General features: G+C 43.1%; 1 protein-coding gene across 18 annotated transcripts in view; it reads left to right on the top strand.

Annotated features, from left to right (window-relative positions):
• The window catches only part of LOC147042419 (MAM domain-containing glycosylphosphatidylinositol anchor protein 2), a 109508-nt gene that overhangs the window by 7807 nt on the left and 74836 nt on the right, over positions 1-26865 (top strand). For 17 of the 18 annotated variants that reach the window (XR_015068837.1, XR_015068836.1, XR_015068835.1 and 14 more), the window contains exons 3-6: positions 8475-8565; positions 10818-10933; positions 14479-14966; positions 15083-15192. Coding sequence is in view for 9 of the 18 variants with exons in the window: in XM_085937038.1 (XP_085793164.1) it covers positions 15120-15192 (73 nt within the window). In the remaining 9 variants the exon portion in view is untranslated. The remainder of the gene's footprint in view (positions 1-8474; positions 8566-10817; positions 10934-14478; positions 14967-15082; positions 15193-26865) is intronic. The other variant, XM_085937033.1, reaches the window with a different exon arrangement.

The raw sequence follows: 26865 nt of genomic DNA, 5'->3' as shown, positions 1-26865 counted from the left end.
CAGGATGGCTGCTTTGAGTCACTTCCCATCAGGATCTCATATGCCGACTTCTAAGCTTTTTACATGTGAAGGTAAAATTATGCGTTTCATCCGCCGCCACTGCGCTAATTTGAATCACGCGGAATCCCATCAAAGGTACTGCCGCACGTGACAGATCAGCGGTGGCGGTGGCTAACTTGATTAAATCACACACTTTGGCACAACAAAGACACTAGCAGCTTTTGTGCATATCAACCACGTACTCTATTCCTTACACAATCGCTGTATAGATAAATTACGTATGGTTTCCACAAAATTTTGGGGTCAATTTGAAAAAGAATTTCTGCATTTTCAACAATTTGTATGCCCCCAAAATTATTTTACATTGGTAAAATGTTAATTTGTAGAAAAATATTACATTTGGGCAACAAGTTAGATAAAACTGTCTAAAAAATATAGAAAATAATTAATGTACAAAATAGCTAAAATATTTGTGAAAATAACTGGTAAATATGTAAAAAAAAAGACAAAAAAATGAGTGCAAGGTTAAAGTACATTTAAAAAAAGTTTGTCTTTTGTCTTGTTAATAATTCCAGGATTTCTATCCTCATTGAAAATGTGTTTTGATACCGCGCCCCAAATACCGAAGCAAATACATCCTGGGCTCTGAGTATGATATATAAAAATATTGTGTGTTTGAAGTGGGCGACTTACCACTAAGAGACAGGCATGGCATCATACTTTATTTTTGTTTTTTTTACTACTATGCGTGAACACAAAGGAGTCGAGTCTGAGAATCGTCAAATGATGGTTTCATTATCAAGTAGCGTATTTTTTAACAAAAAGGACAAATAGCCTGTTTTTGTTTTTGCATACAAACAATAGTTTTTAATTACGCCGCAAGAGCAGCAAGTGAGTGTACTCCACTTCCTGTTTGCTGCAGCACGCCACTGAGCTCACTGCAGCCCGTAATGAGCTGCCTGGTGCCTCGGCGTCTCTGATCAAGACTTCCCTGTGATCACTTCCCAGTGTAATCCCTCGTCGGCCTGCTTCCTCGCAGCCAGCGGCCCGCTTCCCATTAGCGCCGACGCCGTATCATACGTGGCCACGTTAACTCTTTCCAGGGCGGATTTTTGAAAGGTTCCGTCTACACACCCACATAACCACACAGGCATAGTCTTATAGAACCTCATGTACATTCTCTAGCATCTAATGAGGCCTTCTTGCCGTACAAGGCGTAGGGGTGAAAAGGAGGCGCAGATAATAACGCAGCTCGTGGTGACCGCTTAGCCTCCGGTTTAAAATGTCACACATTTACATGAGTTTCCATCTGGAGGCTGCTCAATATATGACCTGACGCGTACCTTACAAATAGCTTATAAAAAAACGTGTCAGGATGTCATACATGCGGCGCTCAATAAAAAACGCGAATGTCCGTTGCTCATCAAGGGATGTGGCCTGAACCAATTGGACTACCGAGTGACGTTGGCAATTTTTTTTTATCTGCTGGCTGAACATTTTAGCGGCAATCCACTTCTGCCTTGATAATCACACCATGTGTTAGAGATGTTCTGACTCTAATTTATTTTTGCAAGAACCACAACGGGAGACAGTATGCCCTTTTTAAACACTTGCAAGTGGAGAGTCATTCGTCGCTGTGCATACAGCGATGATCAAATGAGGTCTGACTCGGGCCTCTTGCAAGAGCCTTTTTATTGAGAGAAACAGGGTGGGGGTGTGAGTGGGCAGGATGGGGTGAAACCCCTGGCCTCTGATCACATCATAGCAGGGGTTGTTTTACGATGTTGAGTAGACAGAACAACTTTGATTGCGTCTTCTACAGTTGGTCAATCAGTGCAAAGGATCTTAGCACTTTGTTCTACTACTTTGTTAAGACAGGACAATCTTAGGTTAATTATTACAGATTACATTCCAACATGATAATATGATCAACCTAATCTATTCAACCCTAACACCACGTGTTTGTGGTTCAATCAAAAAATAATAGTCGTGGTAGATATCAGGTGCTCAAACGTGTGCGGCTCACTTTGACTTGGTAGCAAGCATTGACGCCACCTACAGGACGGGAGTAGGTCCAGAATTTCCCCATCTTAGATGGGGGTCTTACTTATTGGGATGCCTAACTTTTTTTGAGTGCCACATCTATTATTCTTCCACTTTAAATTAACTGTCCGCTGCCTTTTTGCACCGTGTTGAAGCCTTGAATGGACGACGGGTCTCTGACGAGGATAAATGATCTCTCGGCCAGGGAGTAGTTTGGATCCCGCAGGCTCCTGAGGTCAGATCTTGCAGTTATGTGGATTAACTTCTGCTATTTCCCTCTCGCCTTCCTCTCTTAAGGCCTCCGCAAATCCCCCCGTCCACACGTCGCTGTATCAACACGGCCTCGTGTCCTTGCTGCTGCTGCTGGTGCTGGTGCTGCTGCTGTTGAATTATTCAACAACATCAATGCTCGTATCTGCCCGGGCAGCAGCTTCACACTGTGACTTTAACAGTAGGTGCAGGGGTCCAATAGTCGCCCTCATATCCGACTAGCCAACCCCCTCCACCTCCTTTGCCCCGTTTCTAATACTGGCCAGAATGCTGTTTATTGGCAAACACACAATTTAGAGAACAGTGAATTCCTTGATATGAGCTTCATTGAAGTTATAAGGCGTTAAAGTTAGTCGAGGTACTACTAGTGAAGGTTTGGCGGCTCAGAACACCTTGCTCGCTGCCATTTCTGATCAAGCTAATATGGCAAGAAACCCATTGTTTCGGACTCATTTTGATTCAAAGATGTAAGACACTGCATAGCACTGGTCACAATATAAAAAATGATTTTGTCCTTGTTGCTGCATGAATAATTCAACGTTCCTATCGCAGCCAAGGGGACCAAAGCTCCAACATACCCGACTAGCTAATCCCCCCCCTCCTCACCCGTCTTCTCTTTACCACTCTACCATTTCCCACCACTTCTTTACCTCTCTCTGTTCTATTTTTTTCAATCCCGTCTTCTCGAGGCCCCTGCTCGCTATCTGTCAGCCGCTCTCCGCCTTTCCGAAGGACAGCCACTTTAAACCTTTTGCCCACAGCTTTCTTTTCTCGCTTCTCAATATGACACCTCCCTTGCCGTTCCAGCCACCGACCTCTGGGGGTGGAACAAATATCTTTTCAGGGAACATTTCAGGACTCCTTTGCTCATCAAAGCTCATTTCTTTGGTGGCATGGGTGGACGAATGGACAGACTTCAACTTTCGTTCGCCTCTGATCGATTTGTTGACTCGTTTGTTTGACGTAGTTTGTACATAAAGGAGATGAGCCCTTTGGAATGTAAAGCCTTAGTTATTAGCATATCCTATTGATTCTGTATAGAATTAGACATCCACTGGAACCAAGCTCAGAAAATAACTTCCCACAATTTTGTACTGATTTTCTGGTATATGTTGGTATTGGTGCCAGTTGCACAGATCAAATTGCCAAAGTTGGTCGAGTAATTTTAGTGTCAACGATACACTGAGGTCCCGATTTAAAGTATTTTGTATTTGAAATCGATTGACATTGTATGATGTCTGACATATGAATTACCAAGTTGAAAAATGCATATCATTTTGATTCAAACCAGTACATGTTCCCTTTCAGCAGTCACAATAATTCCTCCAACCTTTCAGAAACGATTAATCTTCGTCAAGAAAAACATTTTTTTCATTTTCTTGAATAAAATCAGATTTAAGATGGCTCCAGTAGTGGAGATAAAATGTCAAATCAACTCTTGTCTCTTTACAATGTTCTACTGACTGACATTTGACTGACGATTGATCCAATACAAGTTTAAAGGTCATAGATAATCAGTTTGTTTTTTTCGCAGTATAGTTTATCAGATCTGCATGAATTATCATATTTGTATGATCCTCTCACCTCCCCGGTCCGGTAATCTTCCATCATTTTTGTCACATTCATCAGCCCTCGATGTAATCGGTCCATCGGGCCATCTCGTTTTAATTAATTTGCAGACGTGGTAAACATGGGCCTCACTGCGTTGCTGCGACACATTGTCTGAGTGGAAAAGTGCATAAAAACACAAAATGAGCTTTTATTCATGGTTTTTATGAAGCCATTAAAACATTTCAGAGTGCTGGTGAGAGTAGGTAAAGGAAAGACGCGGTGAGACGAAAGCGTTGTCGTCATTTTTGATTGTAAACTACAAACATGTTGGCCACATTTACACATACTACACTTCATAATTAGTCAGGATGATTCATTGATACAAGGCTAGGAGAGTAGTTTACTAATGGAGGCCTAGTGAGGAACATCAGAGCGGGAAAGCTGGACGACTCTGCTTTTACTCACCTTTACTACTACGCTATCTCAACGGCTCTCTAATAGAAGTCCTCGCCTGTATTGGAAAGATATTCATCATGCCGCTTTGGCTAAGATGATGCATTAATACATTTTGGACAGAGCAATTTCCTTTCGCAAACTCACCAAGAGCAATTTGTTCCGCTTTTTATACTCATTTGTTTGTTTTTTCCTCCCTGTCGAAGGTCCAAAGAGTTCACGCTGCCTGTAATAACAGCTTGTCTCTTGGGGTCAACATTCGAAAAGGCGAACGATATTATTTCTTACTAGGGGCTGTATAACTGACTGGCCGACTAATTAACTTAGGAGCTAGGTACGCAGTTATATAAACTAACTTTACTAACTATACCTATAAAGGTAACTTTTTATAGTTCATTTTGTTTTGTTGATCGTGAAACCCAGGAAACCAACGCCACAACTAATGAGACAATTGCTACCCATGTAGCTAAAAAGCAAACTGACTGACTTAACTCGCTAACAAAACCAAGAAGCTAGCGCAACTATGTAACCACAGAGACAATGGCCACAAAAAACACAAACCCAAAGAATCCCTGTACAATAAGAATACTTGTTTTCATTATGACTTTTTTTCTAACAATGTGCGGTTGTGCAGTTGTCATAAAGCATGGACCTCTGCTATAGAATAGAATGCTCAGAGACCTTTGAGTATAACCCCGAGGGTGCCTGGTCTCTCCTGTCTATTTGAGACAATGCCACGCTAAGGCTTGGGCTTAACAAGCATTTTATTGTTTTGATCGATGCTTTCTCCTGCGCTCCTCTGAGACCATCAAAGCCAAATCCTTCTCGGTGAAGGTTGTAGTATCTCCTCTTTGTTGTTGGACGCATCCCATTCATCCGAGTACGTTTCTGCAGAGGCGTCTTGCTTGATCGCCCGACCGAACGCTGGCATCACCTTTGCCTCCGACACAGCCACGCTTGTAGGGCTACCTAGTGTTGGTGTGCGAGCGTGTGCTGAGAGGCTAATTTGGTTTATAAGGAATATTCTTGTTAATAATTGACTCCCACCGGGGGAGCGTGGGGGGAGCGAGAGGAGTTCTTACTCGATAAGACTACAAATGAGCTTTTAATCTGATAGGATAATGGGGGAATTTAGAGGACGCGTCCACTGACAGGTGAGGCTTACTTTAGCCAGCCGTGGTAAACATTCTTTATAAGTGATGCAAAAATTGACAGTTATTCATTGATGTGTTAATTCTACAATATGTTACTGTGGCGGTACGATGCCCTTTCTTGACCTCTTGTTATGACGGTGCGCTCCTAATTGATTTGTTGTCTATAAGCAATATAGTGGGATGATAATGTCGCTGATTGCAACTAAAAGCCTGGACAGGTAAACGTGCTTGAACGATACCTTTTGTATTTAGGATTAAGTACCTTTTGGTTATCGGTAAACCTAGATCCTTGAAACCACCATTTTGGAATGGCAGATGAGAGCTTCTTTGTTGGCCCTTATGCTCACTTCTACCTTTTACCATCGCTCCTTCGAGGCACCATGTCTTTGACTTACCTGTGACACCATAGTTGTAAATTCAGTGCCGTGAAGAAGGAGAATGTCAAGCGTAAGTCTCACCAGAGCACCATCGCTCAGTTGGTTGCTTGCTCACTAAAGGGGGTGTCAAGAGAAACACCTGTTCCTTGAGAATAATGCTTGCGCCCGAAGTGAATAAGAAATAGGTCTTTCGGGTCTTTCAAATATATGTAGAGCCTGGTCATAGTGTTTTGACGAATACTTCTAAACTGGTTTTAAAGCTAAGAACAAGAAAAAGGGTTAAGATTCAGAGCTCTCATCCAACCTCTGATCCGTTCTATCATTGATTGGGCTGTATACAAAGCGATTGGGTTATTTGCACGCAAACTGTAAAACCGTCTGCAGTAGAAGCAGGGACTTGTCGTCCAAGCCCACAGTTGTGCTCCAGTGTGGCTGAAATGCAAGAGAAGAGGCTCATTAGACCCACAGTTCCCCGATGAGACGTTTTAATTACAAGCTAGCAGTACTTGCCTTGCATTCCAATGCGTGTTAGCGTCTTAGCAGAAGCTCTATGTCACGTTGCCATGTGGGTCAATGAAAATTTGTCTCAAAGCACTAAAGATAATGTAGTGCTATTGTCAAGTTGCTTTTACTCTGAACTCTCACTATTCATGTGGCAGTTGGGGACTCGGTTAAATTATAATTGCCGATTGGTTGGAATTCACCGTATATTACAGGAAGCGACACATCGGGATGTAGATAAGACTAGCCGACGCTGCGGTGGAACACATATAGCCCTTAATTTGTTTGGGTAATCCCGCCTGTAAGATAATAAAGTCATCTTTCAGGACCGTATTCATCACGTAGCAAGCCTCATCCAATTAACAGGCCAGGCCGGAGTGGCAGGGTTATACCCACCCTAAAAGGTAACAACACGCACCCGTTTAGTTGTTGGATTTACCGGTACAACAGTCGGTAAAATATAATCCCCTCTGTGATTCTCGGCTGCTGTCAAATCCTGGGGAATTAAAAAGTAATCAAAAGTGCGCTCACTTTTACAGGCGTATGGTAAATACACGATGGAAACACCTACAAGCTCGATTTATGATGTTTAAAAGGGAGATGCAAGGAAATGATTAACTAGAAAAGTGTTAGCGCCTGCATGTCCAAGTCAGCGCAAAGGGGTACAGAGAGCATTTTTTTTTTAATGTGGCGCAGCAACAATTAAAAAAATACAGAAATCAGCATGTCGTAGTATTGTAACAATCACCAAGTTACCAAAACACTAGATCGTTCAGAACAATGTCATCGTTATTAGCTTGGTTATCTGCCAGGCATTTTCAACAATCACTCAACTTAATTTAAGACTAACTTGTCTGAAGAAATGGAGCACGGCTATAAATGCAAAAGCTGCCTGACAAAGCCCTGACGTGTGTTGGCATGGGAACAAAAGCGACAACAAGTACGACAGCGGGCGAGATGTCATTCAATGAACGTCCTTAAGTGACGTGAAACTGCAATCCCCCGCAGTAAGAATCTGGCCTTATTGATGGCTAATTGCACTTTAAGTCCCTCCCGTCAGTCTTACAATCTAACCAAGCGGAAAATTAATATTTCAAAATGGTATTTTTTCGCCTCTCTGTTCACATGATAATGAAAGAGGCGTAGCTGATGTGCTCTTTAATTACCCACATCCTTGGCTTCTTTGTTCCACTTTACGGAAGCAAATGAGCGCACAGCTATCGTATTGTTCACATATCAAACCAAAAAGATGTAATTCATATAAACGGGACCTTGTTGTATTATTGATAGATATTTTCTTAGAATCAAAAACTTTATTAGTTTCCCCTTGGGAATGGTAATCTATTCACATGACAGAGCACGGATTGCAATTTGCTGCTCCGGGAGTAACAAGGCAGTGGCATACGATCAACATGGAGAAAGTGTGGAGGAGGACGATGTACATCGAAGCAAACAAAGGTGCCGTGTGGAAAATTGAGGGTCAATACCCCAAAGAGTCATTCTGGCCTATCCACACTCTCCATCCAAAGCAGCCTCGCCACCCACGCCGCGGCACTTTTAATTAGACCCCGTGCATCCATTGAGGCGTCCTCTCTCGCACTTTGCAAGTTTCGGACAACGGCCCTGCAGGGGCAAGCGGGAAGCTGAGGAATTGCCACGTGGGCGGCTAAGGTGGGATGTGGGAGCGTGCTGTGGAATGCGTGTGCGGCTCACCTTGAAGTCAGCGTGCTGGAGAGGTTTTCATACGCAGCCACACGGATAATGAGCAGCTGGAGTTTTGGTGATTTCCTGTGAGGGCGACATAAAGAGGAATCAGCAGTCTTCAGGACTCATTATCTCGCTGCTGCTGTCACTGCATTAAAAGTAGCGGTCACTAAAGCTTTTCACCCGCCCTCCTCCAAAAAAAAATTAAAAAAACAACACCACTTTGACATATGTGTATTTATTTGCGAAACAACCTCAACGATATTTAGAATTTCAAGGTTGAGGCCTGGTAATAGGAAAAAAATATCTCCTGTGAATTCAGTGTTCAGTTGAAAGTCACTCGCCAACCAATTCAAGAATATTAGCTGAAACTTGAACATATGATGTTCCCGTCTAACCGAGGCTTGCATCGCTCTCACAGGTCCATAATGGATGTGCTCAGCGTATCCAGTCGAGATGGAGACACGGCTCGTTGAATTAATCATGGAGACGGCGAGAATGAGCGATGACAGGTTAGGACCAGTCTTGGATTTGCTGGGTCGAGCTGAATGTCAGGTCCATGTGCATCAACAGTTGACCTTGCAAAAAAAGCGTATGTAACTGTATCACAGACAAATATGCCAGTAGTTAAAAAAAAAAGGAGCCTTCATTGTATTGTGAGCTTCTGGCATTGGCACAAACTTTATTAATTCACTCGCACTATGAATACATTTGTATAATGTATGATAATATGAAGGTTAGATGTGAATTCGACACTCAAGGACCATTTAGTAGATTTCTCCCTGGATTTGTGGACTTGCTCTCAAGGCCTTTTTTGTCCGAATTCTGCGCAGTCATCCCATTACGGCAATTTCTGCCTTAACAAAATGCTGGATTTTATTGTCTGAGATCAAAACCTGTAGTTGCAAATGAAATGGGAAAACGGTGGTGTGAATTTAGCCTAAGCGTGAAACAATGCAACACCGGTCCTCTCAAGAAATGGAAAAAGGTTGCCAACATATTCACTTTGCCGTTAACCCGATGTTCTTCATGACACCGTTTTTGACTTACTGTATTGTATACGAGCGCACTGGAAGGACATTTCTTGACAATGGAGCGTCCTTGAAAGCAACGCTTTGCCGCCAACGCCTCGCCAACTTCGTTCTTTTATGCTGATGTCGAATAGGAATCGCAGTACTTATGCAATATGGAGGGAAAATATTCGACAACGAAGGACATGCATTTGCCAATGTTGTGACCTCTTAGTGAAAAAAATCCAAACAGACACAGATAAGAACACGTCAACTTTTATCAGGCAGGAATTATGCATCAGGCCACTTATAGAGAGTTCCGGCTTTCATCTCTTCTTCTGTCTCACATTCAAATGAATTTTGCGTATGCTTGAGTGGGAATACATCCCATTCTCAAGCAAAGTGATTCAGACACGTTATTTTGGCATCTCTTCATCCGTTGCATTTCCCATCGCAACTCACACTGGGAGCAGGAACTTTTCGCAGCTAAATGCAAGTGAGAGGCGGGACCTGCGCTGATGTAAACATTAAAGCAATTTTTTTTTCCCAGTGAAAAAATAGTGCACATTTTTGTAAACAGCACACAAGGAGTCATCAAAGACACGGCGTTTGGATAGTCTCACTCACGTTTTGTGTTTTGTACATGAAAGAGCCACTGCGCCTTCATCTTGCTGCCTGTACCGGCTTCTGCTAGCTGGTATTATAACTCGACTTTGATGGAGGGTTTGTTCTTCACCGAGTGCTCTTTACAGTATGTCAGACAAATTACCGTCCTCTCTCCATGTCAAAGCTCACAAGGAGTTCAACGACCCTGCCCCCTGTCATAGCTACCTGCTTTTTTGGGGCAATGAGCTGCCGCAAGGATTATGTCGCGGCAGCTTGACGGGAGGCACAAGATCGATATGTGACGAATACTATCTTCCTGTCTTCCCCCGACAAACCTGGCGAGCAGGACGCAGCAGTTTTTTTTTACGTCTTTGCCACTACCCGTGGCGAGACGCCTCGCAATCTGATGCGTCCGATATCCTGTCCCATCACTCAGCGCAAACGTCGAGATCTGTGGCGCATCAGACTTCTTGTCAGTTACCATTCAGAGTGCACTGTCATCCACCTGCAAGTGGAGCTCATTAAAACTGACTGCAGTGTGAGTGGAGATGATGTTCCTCAGTTGTTTTTTTGATCCTTCTGATATAAAATAGACATTTTTTTTACTGCTTCCCCCAACCCAAGTCATACTTAGTCAATTTCATATCATAAAGTTTAAACGGCCTCGGGGGGCTGAATTTTCAAAACGGTGGCCTTTCCTTAGCCAAATATTTGGTTTAGCCCACCGGCATGCAAAATCTGACCCCATACACTCACATTTCCGCTAACAACGCAAGACTCGGTGTGAGAACTACTTAAGCCGCACAGAAAGGCTTGTGTGCTTTTTAATGAAGTCTTTAATCAGCCCACGACGTGACCATCTATTCATTAAGCCGCGCTGCTGCTCTTTGGCAAAGTTCTTTGGCACCTGAACATCTCTTCGGCAGTGCTGAGAACAGCAAATGTTCGAAAACACACGTAACACACACATGCAGCACATACGCCTCCGTTCTGCTTGCCTATGCTCTCAAGAGACACACCCATCATCGTATCCACACTCAACAACACCCCGGCGGCTTAAACAAGCTAACATACTCAGAAAAAGATACAAAAACAAGTTTTACTTCCTGTCTGGCTGACGTCATCTCCTGTCATATTTCTTTTTCAAGATGGTGGCCAATTCCTGTTGGAAAAGTCAAATTCCACTTAGCGTCATCACCCATTTGCGACGTAAGAGGCGCAGCTTGTTTTGATGCTTCCATCTCACCTTGCAAGAAAAAAAAAGGTAAGTTCAATCGTATGTTGCTCATGAAAAACCGTAGAGACTTTTTTTGATTTTTATTAATGCAATCTAGAACTGGCTGACTTCATGTTGGTATGAAACGAGAGACAAGAATGATAAGCATGTTTGTGTCGCACGTCAGGGGGAAAAAAATGACACGGTAATAACAGTCCTGATGCTTTCTTTTTCATGTGTTGCAAGGTGATTACAATTCCGCTCCGCCGGCCCAGTGGAAAAGCAGCCGTGTAAATCAAATCCGCCGCCTTATGATGGCGAGAGAGACGGCAACAATTTTTGTAGCATGATATGCAATATTCATCGCGCATCAATAATTCATTTGTTTTCTCACAAGTCGGCTTAAAGTGATTGTGGCCCTATTTCATTTGGCCAGTGATTACTTGCGGAGTGTTGTTTGGATATCCTTCCATGTTCTGGACTTAACAGTACATGTCAGTTGGTTTGTGGCGTCGTTTGTTTTTTCTCCAACCTTGATGCACATATTGAGTACCTCAATTTCAATTCAAATACAGAAATTAAATGGCACACACTATGAGTAAGTGTGTTTCCCAAACAATCAATTAGCAGCATCTGCTTGTACCCTCGCTCAGGTACAAACAATGATTACCTTTGGCCTTTTGGAGAGCGCCTCGTGTGTAATTTGGCGCCCGTCCGAATCCAGTGAAAAGTTACTCGCGCACAAACGTTCCCTCTCGAAATGGTGGTGCAACTAGCAGGTTGTGTCTTCCCCCCCAACCCGAAAATGTAGGAGCACGCACGGGCTGACACTAGGCTGGTTTTTGTAATCTTTTCTAGAAAGATAATTACATTCTCAGGCACAGAGCAGTACACTGGGAATGCCTGCGCGGCCCGATTGTGCTTGCTCGGGCTATGATATTAAAGTAGCCCTTTTCTCCTTTTAAGGAGGCGTAGCTAATCTTTGCTGGATTAATCGAATGGAATAGAATAAGACTAAATGGACAGTACCGGGGAGCGCACGAGAATAACAATATCAAGTGCTTGGAAATATCTGTGTACACAAGAGACCAAGAATGAGTATAGTCAACATGAATAATGGGACAAGGTATAAATTAATAAATAGATACCAGACTCCATATTTATAGAAGTCCATGTGGGCAGCCACAATAATTGTCAGCAGTACTGTATGTGTTAAACAAGATATATAAGCGCATAACATCTAACAGATGTGACCCTAATATATATGTATCAGTAGTTGAGAATAAATCAACACCAGCAACAGAAGTAAATGTGGGCAGCAGCAATATATGTTAAAATGAATGACTCGATAGAATGACTTTTAATGCAAAATATTACTCTATGGCGGTGAAAAGGATTCTCTGAGCGAGCAGGTTTCCAAGGCCGTCCAAATGGCGGAGCACAGCTTAATTAGCGCGCTCAGTCGACTCTGTGCTGTCTCACCAAAACGGCCGTGACAGAATCAATTGGATGAGTTGGGTGGAATCAGCGGGGGAGCGGCGGTGATCGATAAGGCCGATAGAAGGTTCCAACACTGTAAGAATAGATGGACCGCCGTGCGGGTTAATCGATAGCGGCGCAAATGGTTAATGCCTGATTACAGTATAGGCACCTGGATGAATTCATTGCAAATTTTAATCAGATTAGAGATTTGGGACTAGACTCCGTCATACCTATTTTCTAACCCCGAACTACGACACGACCCGCGTGTTCCCGCAGAGATTTGCTCTTAAATGCCACATTCTCTTGTTTCACGTCATACCGAGTACCTCATCAGCCCGCGTAAAAAACGGAGCGAAATGTCACCCTTGGTATTATGTTCATAAAGCCTCATGTTGAAGCAACTCGGTGACACTGCGCTCATGCCGCCGGCCTCTTAATTGTGACATTTTAATGAAGGCAGCCCAGTTCACGCAATAAGTCTGCGATGCAAGAGGTTTGAATTCCTGCAAGGATAGGGAGAAGACCCTTACACAATAATGTAAAGTCCAGAAGGATTTGTAGGAGATTTCGGGTAATGAGAGTGATATTGTTCCTCTGCAGTTAGGTGAGCTAGCTTTAGGTCATGCTAATTCTCGTTAGCCTAGCAACAATAAAACGGTAAGTAAAAAAAGATGCTATATTTAACTTAATAGACCACTGCATTGGTACTATTCGCAGCCTCAAAACACGCATAGTAAAATCACTTGAGCTTGCGACCATAAAATTAATCAGCGCCATACTCTTGACACCCAGAAATAAAACAAAAGCGAGTTACGAGCTGAAAATAAAATCCTGACGCCGTTCGAGATCACCGACGTCCGGCATAAAATGGACCGCGGTCGAGATGAGTACATTGGACATTAATGGAACATTTCTAATGGCCTGTTTTAAATGTCGACTGCACTGATTTTTTTTAAGCTCCTGAACCAGGTAATCATGCAAAGTTGCCATCAAGGTAATAACACTGAATGTAAGAATTTCCAAGGCAAAAGAAAGATCTCCTTCATTGGGTGCTGTGGGCACACTTTTTATAGTTGAGTGTCACGTATGAAACATTGAATGATTAAGAGGTGTTCTTACAAAACGTGTTGGTAGGAAACAGCTACTGTAAGGTCTGGCCACTTATAGTGCACACACTTCTATCAGTGTATCAGTGGAGCAATAAAAAAAAAAAAACACTATATATTTTTTTAATTTTTTCTTTTAGTTCATGCTCACCAAACCTGCCAAACTGTAACTTTAAAAAAAAAAAACTTTAGCCATGACTGGAAATTCACTACCACCAGTTATCACCAGTACTGAGTTATCGTCAAAGCAGTTTAGTGCAGTGAAGTGTCCTTTCATCAATGTCAGCGATGGAATGCCTACGTATCAATGCAATATTATATCATCATTATACATTTCAAAATAATGCTTCAATTACCATCGACTGCTTCATTTTTATATGATGGACAAACCCAGTAGAATTTGCAATTTAATTACTCTTTTATGGTCTTAAGCATTCAGCCATGAGCATGCTATTCTGATTTAACTGCTTATAGTTGATTTATTAAAATGTGAATGTATGGGGTATAAAAAAGGATTCTCAAAGGACCCAAGTTAGTTTGGTTAGTCCAACATATTTTCCAAGTGTCTCAAAAAACTACACAATCCAGGACAGCAATCCTTATGATTAAATGGGTCACAACTCTGGAAACCGAACATCCTCAGTAACGGAATGTCAATGCCTTGAAATGGACTGGCTGGTTGAGAATGTCCCGAAATTCCCAATGGCTGCCACGCCCCTTTTATCTACTTTAATTACCGTCAGGAAAATACGAGACAAATATTATCTATTAAAGTCAAATAGGTTCATTGGTGGACAAAAATATTCAGAAAATATTTTCTTAAAAATTCCAAAACCCACAAGCCACAAGAACAAAAAATATTTAATCATTGACATCGTATTTTAGTTTTGGAAATTTTAAATATACATGTTAAATATTTGTTATGTCTCTCGCTCTGCCTCTCTCTCGCTCTCTCATCCACCCATCACATCTTCCTCCTCCTCTTCTTCCTCCTCCTCCTCCCAGCTCCAAACAGCTGCGTCTCTCCAGCCTTCCCTGACGCCGACTCTCCCATACTGATGAGCGTGAGGAGTCGCGCACCTCCTCCTGACGTCGCCTCCTTTCCCTCACCCCGGCTTGCGCAACAACACTGACTGAGCGAGCCGTGGAAGCGCAGCCCCCCGCCTCCTTTGCTCACTCCTTCCAGCACTCTCGCCGGCTCCTCTGCACTCAAAAGCGGACCTTTTAGAGACGATCCGTCGAGAGGCTTGGGATGCGCGCGTCGCCGCCACCGCTGCTACCGCCGCCCGGCCGCTCTTACGTCTGCATCGCTACCTCCGCATGGATTCTGCAACTGTGAGCACATATGCACATCCAGGAGGAGATATGCCCGACTCTACCGCGCCACTGCCCGCCTGCAGTCCTCCTCCTCGGCACAGTCCCTCGGGCTCCCTTGCTACCTGCACAGAGGAGCCGATGCAAGCTTGCTGAAGAAGAATAAAGACAAAAAAAAGGTTCACATCCGACACTTCTAGAACCCCTTATCTTTTCCCTTTTTTTTTTTGGGTGGTGCGGAATTTAAAGCCTTACACGACGCGCAGATTGATTGCTTCTCCTTTGGATCATGCAGAGATTATTACCACGGTGAACGAGAGAGAAAATAAAGGATGGATCCGGTTATCTGCGTCGTGGGGCTACTGGCGCTGCTCGTGGAGGGCATCCGTTGCCAAGGAGTGTACGGTGAGTGAGTGACATGCATGTCCATGACCTTGCAAAAATAATATATCATATGGTCACCATCACTCTTAACGCACTGCACGAGTAATTATGCACACACGCAACTCTGATTCAGTCGTAATTTACGAATGATGAATGTCCACTCGCATCATCAACACGATCAGTGTCACGCTATTGTTATGTGACAGTCGTCATCTCTTTTTGTGCAACCGGTGGTACAAGCAGCGAGTCGCCATCATGATTCAGAATGGAAGCTCACGTGCGCTCTACTTCCAGCTGAGCTGAATGTGAAGTCATGTGTGGGGATTGGGTGGTTGTTGCCTTGCATCGTTACACCGAGTCGTGCTGTTAAGTGTGTAGGAATGATGCGAGTCTGTACTGTGGAAGCTGTGTAGGGCCTCATCTGCAAAAAAAAACAAAACTATCACGCACTCTGTAGGTGGAGTGTTCCGTCAAAAAGCTCCACTGGGCCCTCGTCCAATATTGACGTTGGGAGAAATCACAGTCGTAGACGCCTTACGTACTGACACGCATTAAGTATAACGGCGTCCCATCACAGTTCGCCGTAGAGTAGTTGGTGATGAAACAGATGGAGCTGTGTGGTTTTTTTTTTTAAAACTCCCCTGCGCTTGTGTGCCGCTGTGCCATGCATTCTCAAAATGGTCATTCCCCCCTCGTTCTCATTACTATTCTGCTCTAAGTGCCGCATCTGTTCTGTATGCACCTATACAAGCGGGACAGTGCGTTGAACGTGTACAAAAAAACGACCACATTGCATTGGAAATATTCGACCTATTTTTCATTTTTGTGTACATGGCCTTAAGAGACGGGGCCTTTTGTAGTGTCAAACGTTTGTGAGTGTGTCTGGGTGGGAGCTGTGGCCGACAGCAGCTTCCGCTTTTAGTTGTCCTCACTGTTTGTTTGACTGTTCTTCCGGCTTTCAATGAACGGTTCACAAGTGCTTCGACTGCGGCTCCCCTTTCTCACGTGCGAGGGCATTCCAGTAAGTACTGTATGTTCTATTGTAAATATAAGAAGTGGCTAACAACTGTAAAATGTAACCCACTGCATACTTTAACTTCATGGATGAGTTCAGCTAATATGGTCAAGCTGGTTACTGATCATATTTTGATATTATGAGACCAAGAAGACGCGTACATAATTGTAGTTAACCCTTTTGGTTCAACACAAAGCTAACATTCGAATATTCTGTTCAAGACCAGGTTTGTGAATACACCATTGTGTTCTGCTTAACTATATTCATAATTTCAAGGCCAAAACAAAGCACAAAGTGCAGTCTGCAATAACGTCGGTGCTCTTGCGTCAGCCGATTTCCATCAAAGTCCAGCGCGATACAAGCAGACCCAAAAATCGACCCTCATCTCGTAAATAATGAGTCCGTCATCATTCATTGATCATGATCAATTCATTTGATTACGAGCTCAATAAACCACGACTGATGCAAGTCATTGATTGTTATGTAAGCACGACTCCGATTCCAGCCAACCAAATGGTCGGCTGGATGGAATAATGCTTGACAAATGAAGAATGGACCGCTTTTCTTTGTTGTTTCAAAGATAAGAGCTTTTGGGACGCATGATATGAATATAAATCAGCACGTTAAACAAATCTCTCATTGATCGAAGGTTACCGAGCTGAATCAAAATGGCATCTTGGCGGAATTTGTGGCCTATAAACAAAGTAGCACGGTCCAAGCGGTCAATATGATAGTGTATCACAATGGCTGCCTAAATAATAACACACTCCATTGGAAAACACTGCAATTGTGATTGTGATTAAATGCTCCGTTAATTAGCGTTGTGAATTGAGTCCCAAACAAGCCGAGATGAGCGATTAAATTAAGTGTCATTATGCTTATTTATCTGCAGCAATTTCTTGATTTGACGTTTTGTATTGAACATTTTGCTCGTTGCCACGGATTTCCAAGTGGAGGCAAAAGTGTAATTTTACCGACGCTGCACCCCCCCCCCCAACTAAACGGTGTCGTTGTTAAGGGGAAGTCAAACACCAGTGAGTTAAGCAGTGCCGCTAGAGTCATTAGAGGGGCCTGATGTGAGCCAGTCACCCCCAAAACATTATGGCTCCAGGCCACAGAAGAACATCTGCTCGCCTGCTTGTTTTTGTTGTGTTCCCATTTTACGCAATCCAGTGCACACTCAGGAGATAACGCTAATATTTCAGACGCTAGATGCTACTACTGAAGCTATTGTTGGTAAATGGTGAATCATGAGATGGCTTGTGTTTTGTTTGGAGTAGCAATGAGTTAACTAGCTCTCAATATGTTTAACGACTCTTTCTCAAAGTCAGAACATGAAACATGACTGGCGGCAGCAAATGTTTTGTCCCGCCACTTCATCCGGAGTCATTCGCTGCCGTCGTGATCTGTCTGGGCATCAAAGTCAGTCGGCGACAACCTCCTCCTGATCGCATTTCGTCTCATGGCGCATGGCGGAGGCAAAAGTTCCGACCGTGCTCCCCCCGCACCACCACCACCTCTATCCCGCTTTCCCTCCCTCTCTGATTCCCGCTGGCATTGAAGTCCAAGCCATTGGCGCTTGTGTCTTTTCATGAGGCCGGTTCAGACGCGCTGGCTTCTAAGCTATGCAAATGCATTCTGCCAGTGAAACTAAAGCCGTCTTTGTTGGTGCTCAGAGGCCTCTTCCACAGGGTCCTTCATCATTTCCTTGGATCAGGACCCTCACATTTCCCACCGCAATGAGAGTGAGGATAACTCTATCTCCCTCTCGCCATCCTTATGTCCGAGCTTGTCTCTTGCCACATTCCCCGCAGAAGCGGCGGACATCTCAGGATGTGAACGCTTCAATCAGCGGCAAATGATGGAATACTGCCGGGCTCTGCTCCTAAGAGTTATCCGCACCACCACCGCTGTGGTTAAAGTGTGCATTGGGCACGTTGGGAATAGACAGCTACCTCGTGGGTGGCTCTTCAGACAGCGGCAGCCTAATCAAACCAAATGTCAGTTCTCTCTGGACCTAGTCCCGGGGGCGGAGATTTGCCGGCTGGATATGCGCAGCGTGGGACCGTGTTGTAGCCCAGGGTCTGAATTTGTCGCGCTCTGTCCATTTACTACTCTGAATTAGGTTGATCAGGGTGAATCCATCTCTTGAGCAGTGTGGTGAAGCTTTGAGACATAGTTCAAAAGACAAGTGGAATCTTTAATCCCCTCATCAAGAGTTCAGAGACATTCGGATTTGACATTGCCTCCACGAAGCCAAATACGGGACTTTGTTTCATCACATCCTTGTCGTTTGCTGGCTTCATAGAAAAGTCTACATGCTACATTCCAAGACCTCTCAGATCCAACACAATCCAGTCTTGGAAACTGGTAGACCTTCAACCTTAGTTGAGATTCATTTTTTATTATTTTCATTTTTCAAGTATCGTCGAAAGATCGTCAAACGCTAGCAATGCGTATGACGACGACGGCTTCCCGGACGAGTGCCAAGCAGAATTTTAAATGTTTTCAGGCTGCTTCTGATGAATAATTGCGTCTTCTTTCACTTCAAACTTCCTTCTCGGCTCTTGAATCTTATGCATGTCAACAACAAGAAATGGAACCTGTAAAAAGCAAGGAAATTGCTGCACATCAAAGCCTTAGTTTTGACATGTAAAGTATATTTTTTTAAGGATGCGGATGATGCATTAACTGCTTGTTACACTCTCACAATATGAAAGGAAAACGATTAGTTCCGGTTGGATGTGAGCTTTAAGACTTCATTACACAGTAAAAGGCGCAAAAGTAAAACTTTTGATTGACCAGAAAGAGCCTTTTATATAATGCCTCTTTTTTTGGGCCATGATTGATTCAGAGGTAAATTTTACCTTAGATTGTGCTGGGATGCTTGTGACAATCACCACTTAGGTGTCCACAGTACATCACAACAAATTTAAAATGGTAATGACTAGATTTACTTATTGTCAGTTGCACTTTTGTGGAGTTTTGCTGTTTCGGTTCTGCGTCTTTGCTGCTAATCTGCCGACCTGTTAATTAAATTACTGCTCCCCCGCGGCTAAACCGATGCCTTTTTCCTCAACCTGCCAGAAGTGCAAGGTTTATGTAATGTGTTCGCATTGCGTCGAAATAGCTTCTGCCTAATGAACACCAGGTTTTATCCCCCCCCCCATCCTTATCCCAAGTTATCATCTTGGTGAGTGGCAGCGCTTCCAATCACAGGGAATTATACATGCTAGCAGCCATCAAAGACACGGGCGTGATGAGAGGGCCTTATTGAATATGAATGGCTGCTCCCGTCTTCTGTTATGCCTTTGCCGTCACTCAATGCGATTGTCTTTGTTAAGCCAAACTGGCAGGAGACTCGTTGACAGTGGTGGACGATAACGCAGTCGGCCGCTTTTCGTAAAGTGCTCGTACAGTAGACAGCAGTCTATTTTTATGGGGGTAGACTAGACATTTAATAGTTTTTTTTTTAGGGGGGGGCGTCATAAATAATTTTCCTTCGAATCTTTGACATAATCATTAATCATTCTGCCAGTAAATAGTTACATCTAGACTGATTTCATTGTACCTATTGTAGCGGTTAGGTGTACTTTCACAGTGTTCTAAAAAACTGTTATCCATTCTTTATGGCGTGACGAGGGTTATTAAACATTCTACCCGTTGATCGTTTGACATCGGCAGGTTATAAAATCCAGATTAATTTTAAACCTTACCGGTGTAAAATAATTTTGTTTTATAGGGGTTATAAATTCCAACCTGACATTCTTTGCAGCTTTATTAGGGCCATTAAGCATTCTTGCCTGATGACATCAGCAGGTTATAAAAAACAAATGTACATCAATGATCTCTTCTTAAATTTCAGTTGTTTCGCTGGCTTTGCAAATTCCAACTTGACAGTGTTTTTTTATGATTCATAATTCTATGTTTTGATCTTCTGTCATCAGGAACTAATACAATTCAGATCAAATATGCTATAGGTTTGTCAGTCATAAAATTCCTTTTTGATGCAAACGCTAGCTTCGACCCCTCTCGCCAACTCACGGATCTGGATCAAGCTCCGTATTTAATTAGTGAAGTTCTCAGCACTTGAAGAAGTGGCGTGAGATGATTTTACGTGTTATGGCACTCGCAAGAGGCGAATGCCAGCCTTCAACTATGTCACTTCAGCCCACATGGGGTCTACTAAGTGCTTCTTCTGTCGAGTGATGTCTGTTGTCATAGCGACAGTACGCAAAGCCGCCATCGCCAAAAAATGTTTCCGACTCTCCGAGCCTTCTCCTCTTCATCCGCTGGGCTTCACGTGCCGGAGAAGCTGTCGCCCTAAACGCAAAGTGATTGCAGGAGTAAGAGCGGCCGTGCGTGAGAGCAGATTAAAAAGAGGGCAAAGGGGTGAGGTAGCGGCGGGGCTCGATGTCTCCGCCAAAAATGATGGCGCCGCTGCGAGGCAACAGTAATAAGCTGTCTTCTTATCTGGGTGGCCCGTGTAGCATGCACGGTTTTTCATCTCGCGGTAGCCATGGCAACCGCATCTTGAGTCGTCTCGACAGTCGTTTTGTCAACACAGTGTCCATGTGCATTTTGTTGCTTTACCAAGACCGTAGATTGATTCGAATCAATTCAATTTCAATATCCTCTACGGAACCTCCCTTTATTCCTTACAATGTGGTTTTATGGTGGTTATAAATTTAAACTGGACACCGTGTCATGTTTTTTTTCAGGGGCCATAAATCATTTTCCCTTTGATCTTTTAACATCAAGTGGTCATACATTTTTATAGTTTTACAGAGGCTGAGCATTCCGGTCTCTTCCATTTCATGATTCTTTATGGCTCGTTGCTAGTCATGTGTGTACAAGTGTACATTTTGTGACGGACATACATTTCAACTGGACATTGTTTTACCATTTTATTGGTATCTAGAGAAAAAGAAGGTCTGAAGGTTTTGTGCCAACACTGAGTTTAAAATTCTTTCCAAACTTTTCAGAGAGCCCTAGTTCCAGCTGAAGAAAAACAGCCCTAGAGCACTTTGCTATTACCCCGAGGGAAAGGTATTACCTCTGTCCTGACATAGTCAAGTTACTTTCACAAGTCTTACGATTTCAGTGTCAGACAGCTCGGACAAATTGATTTGGATAAGTCATATGATTCTACCGTCTTGTACTGTAATGTCTATTTTGAACACCTGCCGAACGTGGCCCTGAGCCTGATAAAGTGCTCTTCTTGGAAGAAAAAAAAATTACCACTGATAAATGGCTTATACTTCCTGCAAGGCCTTTTAAACACCCACAAAAGAGAGGTAACATTTCGGAAGAATGGGCCAAAACAGGGCAAGATAAAGCCCACAGAGAGTCGTTATTCCTCTTCTGTGCTGCTTAGAAGTGACAACTGAAAATGATGGAGGTCTTAAATGCCTCACATGCACATTTGGAGAGATTCAAAGGAGATGCTTAAATCACTGGTAGAAATTGTCACAGGGAGAATATGCCCCATTGCAAAACGACTCGTTTGACATTTCCTCGTATCGTATAGATTCTCAATGGTGAGGAGCTTTCCGTTAAATGGTCAAAATAGGGCTACAATCGACGCCATTAAGTTAAATTATCGGACTCCCGGCGAACTTATAATTCATGCGAGGAAGGAGTTTAGGTTTCTTGTGTTCTCAGTTCGTAATCAAGGGCGATCGTCAGAGAGGCTTTGTCGAGGCGCCACTTTCTCTTTAACCTAAATGGCGGCTTGATTGTGTGAAATTGCAGGTCAATAGTCAATCTGTGGCTGATTGTGTGGTGAGTGCTTCATGGGGGTTTATAGGAAGAACACACACTTTTGCTCTCCAAGTGCTGCCATCGCTGTTGCTTATTCGCAACTCAATCTTCGCCAAAATCTGCTCAATGACTTGAATTAAATCTTCTCTCGATTGACATCTGACCATTCCATCACAAATAAGTTGGATTGCAAATTTTTGGATCCCTCCTCTTTGTGAACCTTTGTGGAAATATTTTCAACATCAGTGGCAGTATTCCGTTTTTTTTCTTCTCGCGCTAGCACTCACCCAAAACTAAACACGAGTGGCTTTGTGATCGAGCGCTCGGCGGCGTTATAAAATTTTCACAACGTGGATATTAAACACCTAAATCCACACTTTGTCGACAGAACCGACGTGCTTCGAACAAGGCGTCGCAGCGGCATCTTCCGATGCATTAATGATGCCCTCCAAAGAGGTGAAACATGGGGGGAATGTTACTATATTTGTATCCTAAGCCACATTCCGTCACATGCTCGCTGAAAATATTCATGAATTCAGCCAACAGTTGTGAAATTTTGGCAGTGGCCTTTCAGCGGTGAGAGGCCTCCTGCAGTGGGCGCCGCTGCATGTGTGTGTTTGCGCGTGTGTTTGTGTTTTTCTCCCCCGTGGGTTTCTGGGATGCTACCGAGGTAATTGGATGTGTGACGCCCACGAAAAATCTCCTTTAGCCCCCGGGCAAGCGCTCTTTCAATCCCAGCATGCTTCTGCGCAAAAGCGCAACCCAGAGGAAGGCTTATTTTTTCAACCGGCAAACATCAAACGCTCCCCGGTGCCGGCAAAGCCCGTTAGCGCGTCGTGACACCAAGATGTGTGTTGGCCGTCGCCGTCGGGACGTCACCCTGATCGATGCGTTAATGCCGGGGTTACGAGTAAGCGCGAATCATAAGTAAGCCTCGGGTCTTAACCTTTTAAGTTTCACGAAATCCAAAGTCACGCGGCAAAAATCAGTCGAGTCCGCTCGAAATTTCAAGAAAGTTGAACTAAATATGCTCTTGTAAGAGACCAACGGCAGAGTTTGTTCGAACATTGCTGTATCTACAGTAACGGACTGGCTCTCCACTTGCAAGTGCTTAAAGGGCAACGGACTGGCTCTCCACTTGCAAGTGCTTAAAGGGCATACTGTCTCTCGTGTGGTTCTTGCAAAATAAGTTAGAGTCAGAACATCTCTAACACAAGTCATTATTCAGTTTAAGCAAATAAAAAGTCAAATCGAAGGTTGTGTAAGGTTTTAAATAAATGATATTAAATGCTGATTAGTGTATTAATAGTATATGCAGGAAATGACATCACTCGAGTGACTCACCCTGGCTTTAAATGCTGCACTCATATTTGCAGCCACTCTAATGTCGAGTATGTAGGAACAATGTTAGCCACTTTCTTTTCTCATTTGTAATTTGAGCATGCCTGAAAGAAAGAAAGAGCAAACTTTTTCTTTTCCACTGTCGGCAAGAATAATGGCCACCAGCTGACATGGCTTGAAAAAGCATTTCACTTATTGGTTGACTAATGAGATCGCAGATGGATTCTTTGCAGCCTTTGTGTAGCTACAATTTCTTTTAATCGTTGGGCTGTCGGTCCGTTTTGTATTCAATTAGACGACTCTGTTCAACTCCTGCTAAAAGGGGAAAAAAAAGAGAGACTAATAATTCTCATCAAAAAGTTTTTAAGGCACTAGGCACACCTAGTTAATAAATTGCCACCATGATGAAAATGACAAAATAATTTTTTTTGTGGTTGCTACCATACAATATCATATTCTCCTATTATTCGAGTCAGCAACGAAGCAAATTTGTGTCTTTTTTGATAAGCAACTCAAATGAGTCGATTATTCAAATTGTCGCCGCTAATTGGTAAGTTGATCCAATAATAGCGCAATCAACTTAATTGCGTGAGGACTAATCAGACGGCGGCGATGTCAAACGGGGAGATTCAACACGTTCGACTCAAGCGACGCGACGAGTGAACAAGTCTTTATAATTGCCATTAATTGGCTACACTATTGTCACATATTGACTGACGCCGCAAAAGTAATTGTCTTCTGTTTATGCGTCTAAGTGACCTTCTTTTGTGCAACTCTGTTTAATTCACAATGTTTTGCTCATTAATAATACATGCCGCAGAGTTGGGGTCAGGTTTCTTACTCAAGAGGATGTCTTGTTTGGGAACTGTAAATGCCAATGCGCTGTCTTAAACCCAATTTATTTTTTATGACGGATTTTATTAAAAAAAATGCAAAACAATTAATTTTGCCACATCAAAACATTTCCGTAAAATAAATGATGTTGTTGAAGAAGCCGTTGTTGAGCTATTTCAGTTTCCACTATATGCTTGTGGATGTAACCTAGAAACCACATTTCATCTTGTAGTGGGCAAACCGGTGATCGACTTGTTAGAGACGACGCCACAGGCGACAGAGCACGTTGTAGCCGCACCGCTAAATTAGCCTCACGGAATAAAAAATGAGAAATTTACTTGCATATCTACAGCATACAATAACTTGAAGCATAACGAATTAGAGGCAGCGAGCCTTTAAACCTCCGTCCTCTGGGAGTTGGCTCGCAACCAATGCGGCCGTCGTTACAGGTCTTCCATTATGGAAATGGATTCCGACGCATTCCCCACACGGTAGTGAAACACATACCGCGATATTGCTGCTGACAATACGATAATGATGGCTGACGATGCAGAGTGCTAATAAAGCTACTAGCAAAATCGGTGGCGGGTGCATTTGTCTAAAAGAGGGAAAACAAACTAGCATAACGATGCTAATAAATGCAAATCAGGTTGCTGGTGGTTTGAATGATATCTGGTTGTTATTTTTTTATTTTGTTGGTGCTTTAGTTTTTTTTATTCATTATTACTATTTCAAGTGTTATATTGTTATTTTCTTTTACTTGGTTCTGTATTAATTAATTTATTAATTACTATTTAATGTTTTTTGCTGCTGCTGTTTTTAAAAATATATATTTTATTTGATTTCTTTTCCCTTTTTTAAATCAATTCACTTACATGGATCATGATTTAATGAGTTTTAGCAAGCATTTTATGTCAACCGCCCCAATCAACAAACCCAACTTCTCCCATTTCTTCTTGTAAACAGCCTTGTACTGTTTACAAGGAGCTGTGTTGTCTACGAGTTCAGAGGCTTTCTCACACTCGTGTGTGTATCTAGAAATGGGGTTGTTGAGAGAGCAAACACACACACACGGGATGCCATAGCATAACCATGCAAGTGTCATCTCTTCCATTCCACGTGTGAGTGTACCGCACGGTTCAGGGAGCACTTTTTTTTTTTTTTTTACTCACTGGCCAGTCACACGCTCACATAGTGTGTGTTTTTGAGTATTCATTTGTTTGTGTGTGAGACAGAGAGAGACAATAAGCAAGAATCCCTAGCTGTCTTTAAGTTTCGCTTCTGTCGCCGCATTCTCACCTCCCTTCGAGTGCATGCGGGAGGTGAGAGTGAGAAAGCCTCAGCTGTCATGACAGTTTAGATCAGTAGTGTATATATATATATACACACACACACACACACAGACACACACACACACAAACATACACACTTTCCGTCACTACCTCCAGCGGCAAATTATGCAACCTTGGAGAAAGCAAAAGAACGAAAAAAAACAAGGTCAGGAAAATACCTAGGGAAGGATCAGCAAAGACAAACAGGAGGTGAAAAGAGACAGCAAGACTCTCGTCTTCCTCCTCTTCATCTTCTTCCTCCTGTCACAACGGTGTGTGTGATTCAGAGGAAGGTCCAGAACCCTTGCGGACTTGTGATTTAGTGGATGCTCATCGCATGGCAGTTTAGTAAGAAATTGGAGGAAGAAGTAAACAATTGCTTTTTTTTTCCCGGTAGAGAGTTCATTTTAGAGAGAAAAAAAAAATCTACTTTAAATTTTCCCCCTCACGAGCCTCAATCGAAGCGACAGATGAGCGGTGCTAAATTGTGACGCTTTTCTAATACCAAGGTTATATCTTGGTCAAACTTTCTATGTATGAGAAAGTCGAAGCCCTGAAGTGATCCATATGTCATCTTTCTCAATTAGTGACTATCCCTCCTTGGAGTGACAGGTACCATCAGAAGTGCTGACTTCCGACTCGGGAATTAACCCAAATGAGCCCCAATCACAATCAGGTAGACGAGACAGATGGTCGATGTTAGAGATGTTCTGACTCTAATTTATTTTGCAAGAACCACACGAGAGACAGTATGCCCTTTAAGCACTTGCAAGTGGAGAGCCAGTCCGTTACTGTAGGTACAGCAATGTTCGAACAGACTCTGACTTTGGATTCATGCAAGAGAGTATTTATTGAGAGAAGAAGGGTGGTGGGGGTAAGAGTGGCCAAGGTGGGGGTGAACCCCTGGCTTCTCAGGGGGTCACAGCAGGGGGTGTTTTACGATGTTGAGTAAACAGAACACCTCTGATTGCTTCCTCTGCAATTGGTCAATCCGTTCAAAGGATCTTAGCACTTTGTCAAGACAGGACAAGCTATGTTAATTATTACAGATTACATTCCAACATAAGCATAGGATCAAACTAATCTGTCAACCCTAAGAGTCGACACTAAATTGCGTGGAGCATAGCGGCAACATTTGACGATTGTTTTGAGGATAAGCCAACTTGGCAACTAGCTGCAAAAAGTGAACAATTCTTAAAAAGAAGGTCCACATTGACTTTGTGTCGAAGTATGCTAGCTTTATGCTCACGTAAAATGAAAAACACCATAAACAGGCTAACAGAACTATGTATACTAAGTATGATTTGTATTAAGAAGAGTTTGTTGATTAGAAAATGCTGTGATCTGAATCGTCATGTTGTCATCTTAGATTGAAGCCAGTGGCTTCAAAGTCACTCCAGTGCCCGCCAT

Source organism: Syngnathus leptorhynchus, chromosome 18 (genome assembly GCF_054491065.1).
Source record: "Syngnathus leptorhynchus isolate UIUO chromosome 18, UIUO_Slep, whole genome shotgun sequence".
Classification (NCBI taxonomy): Eukaryota; Metazoa; Chordata; class Actinopteri; order Syngnathiformes; family Syngnathidae; genus Syngnathus; species Syngnathus leptorhynchus.
This window is presented reverse-complemented; position numbering and strand designations above follow the sequence as displayed.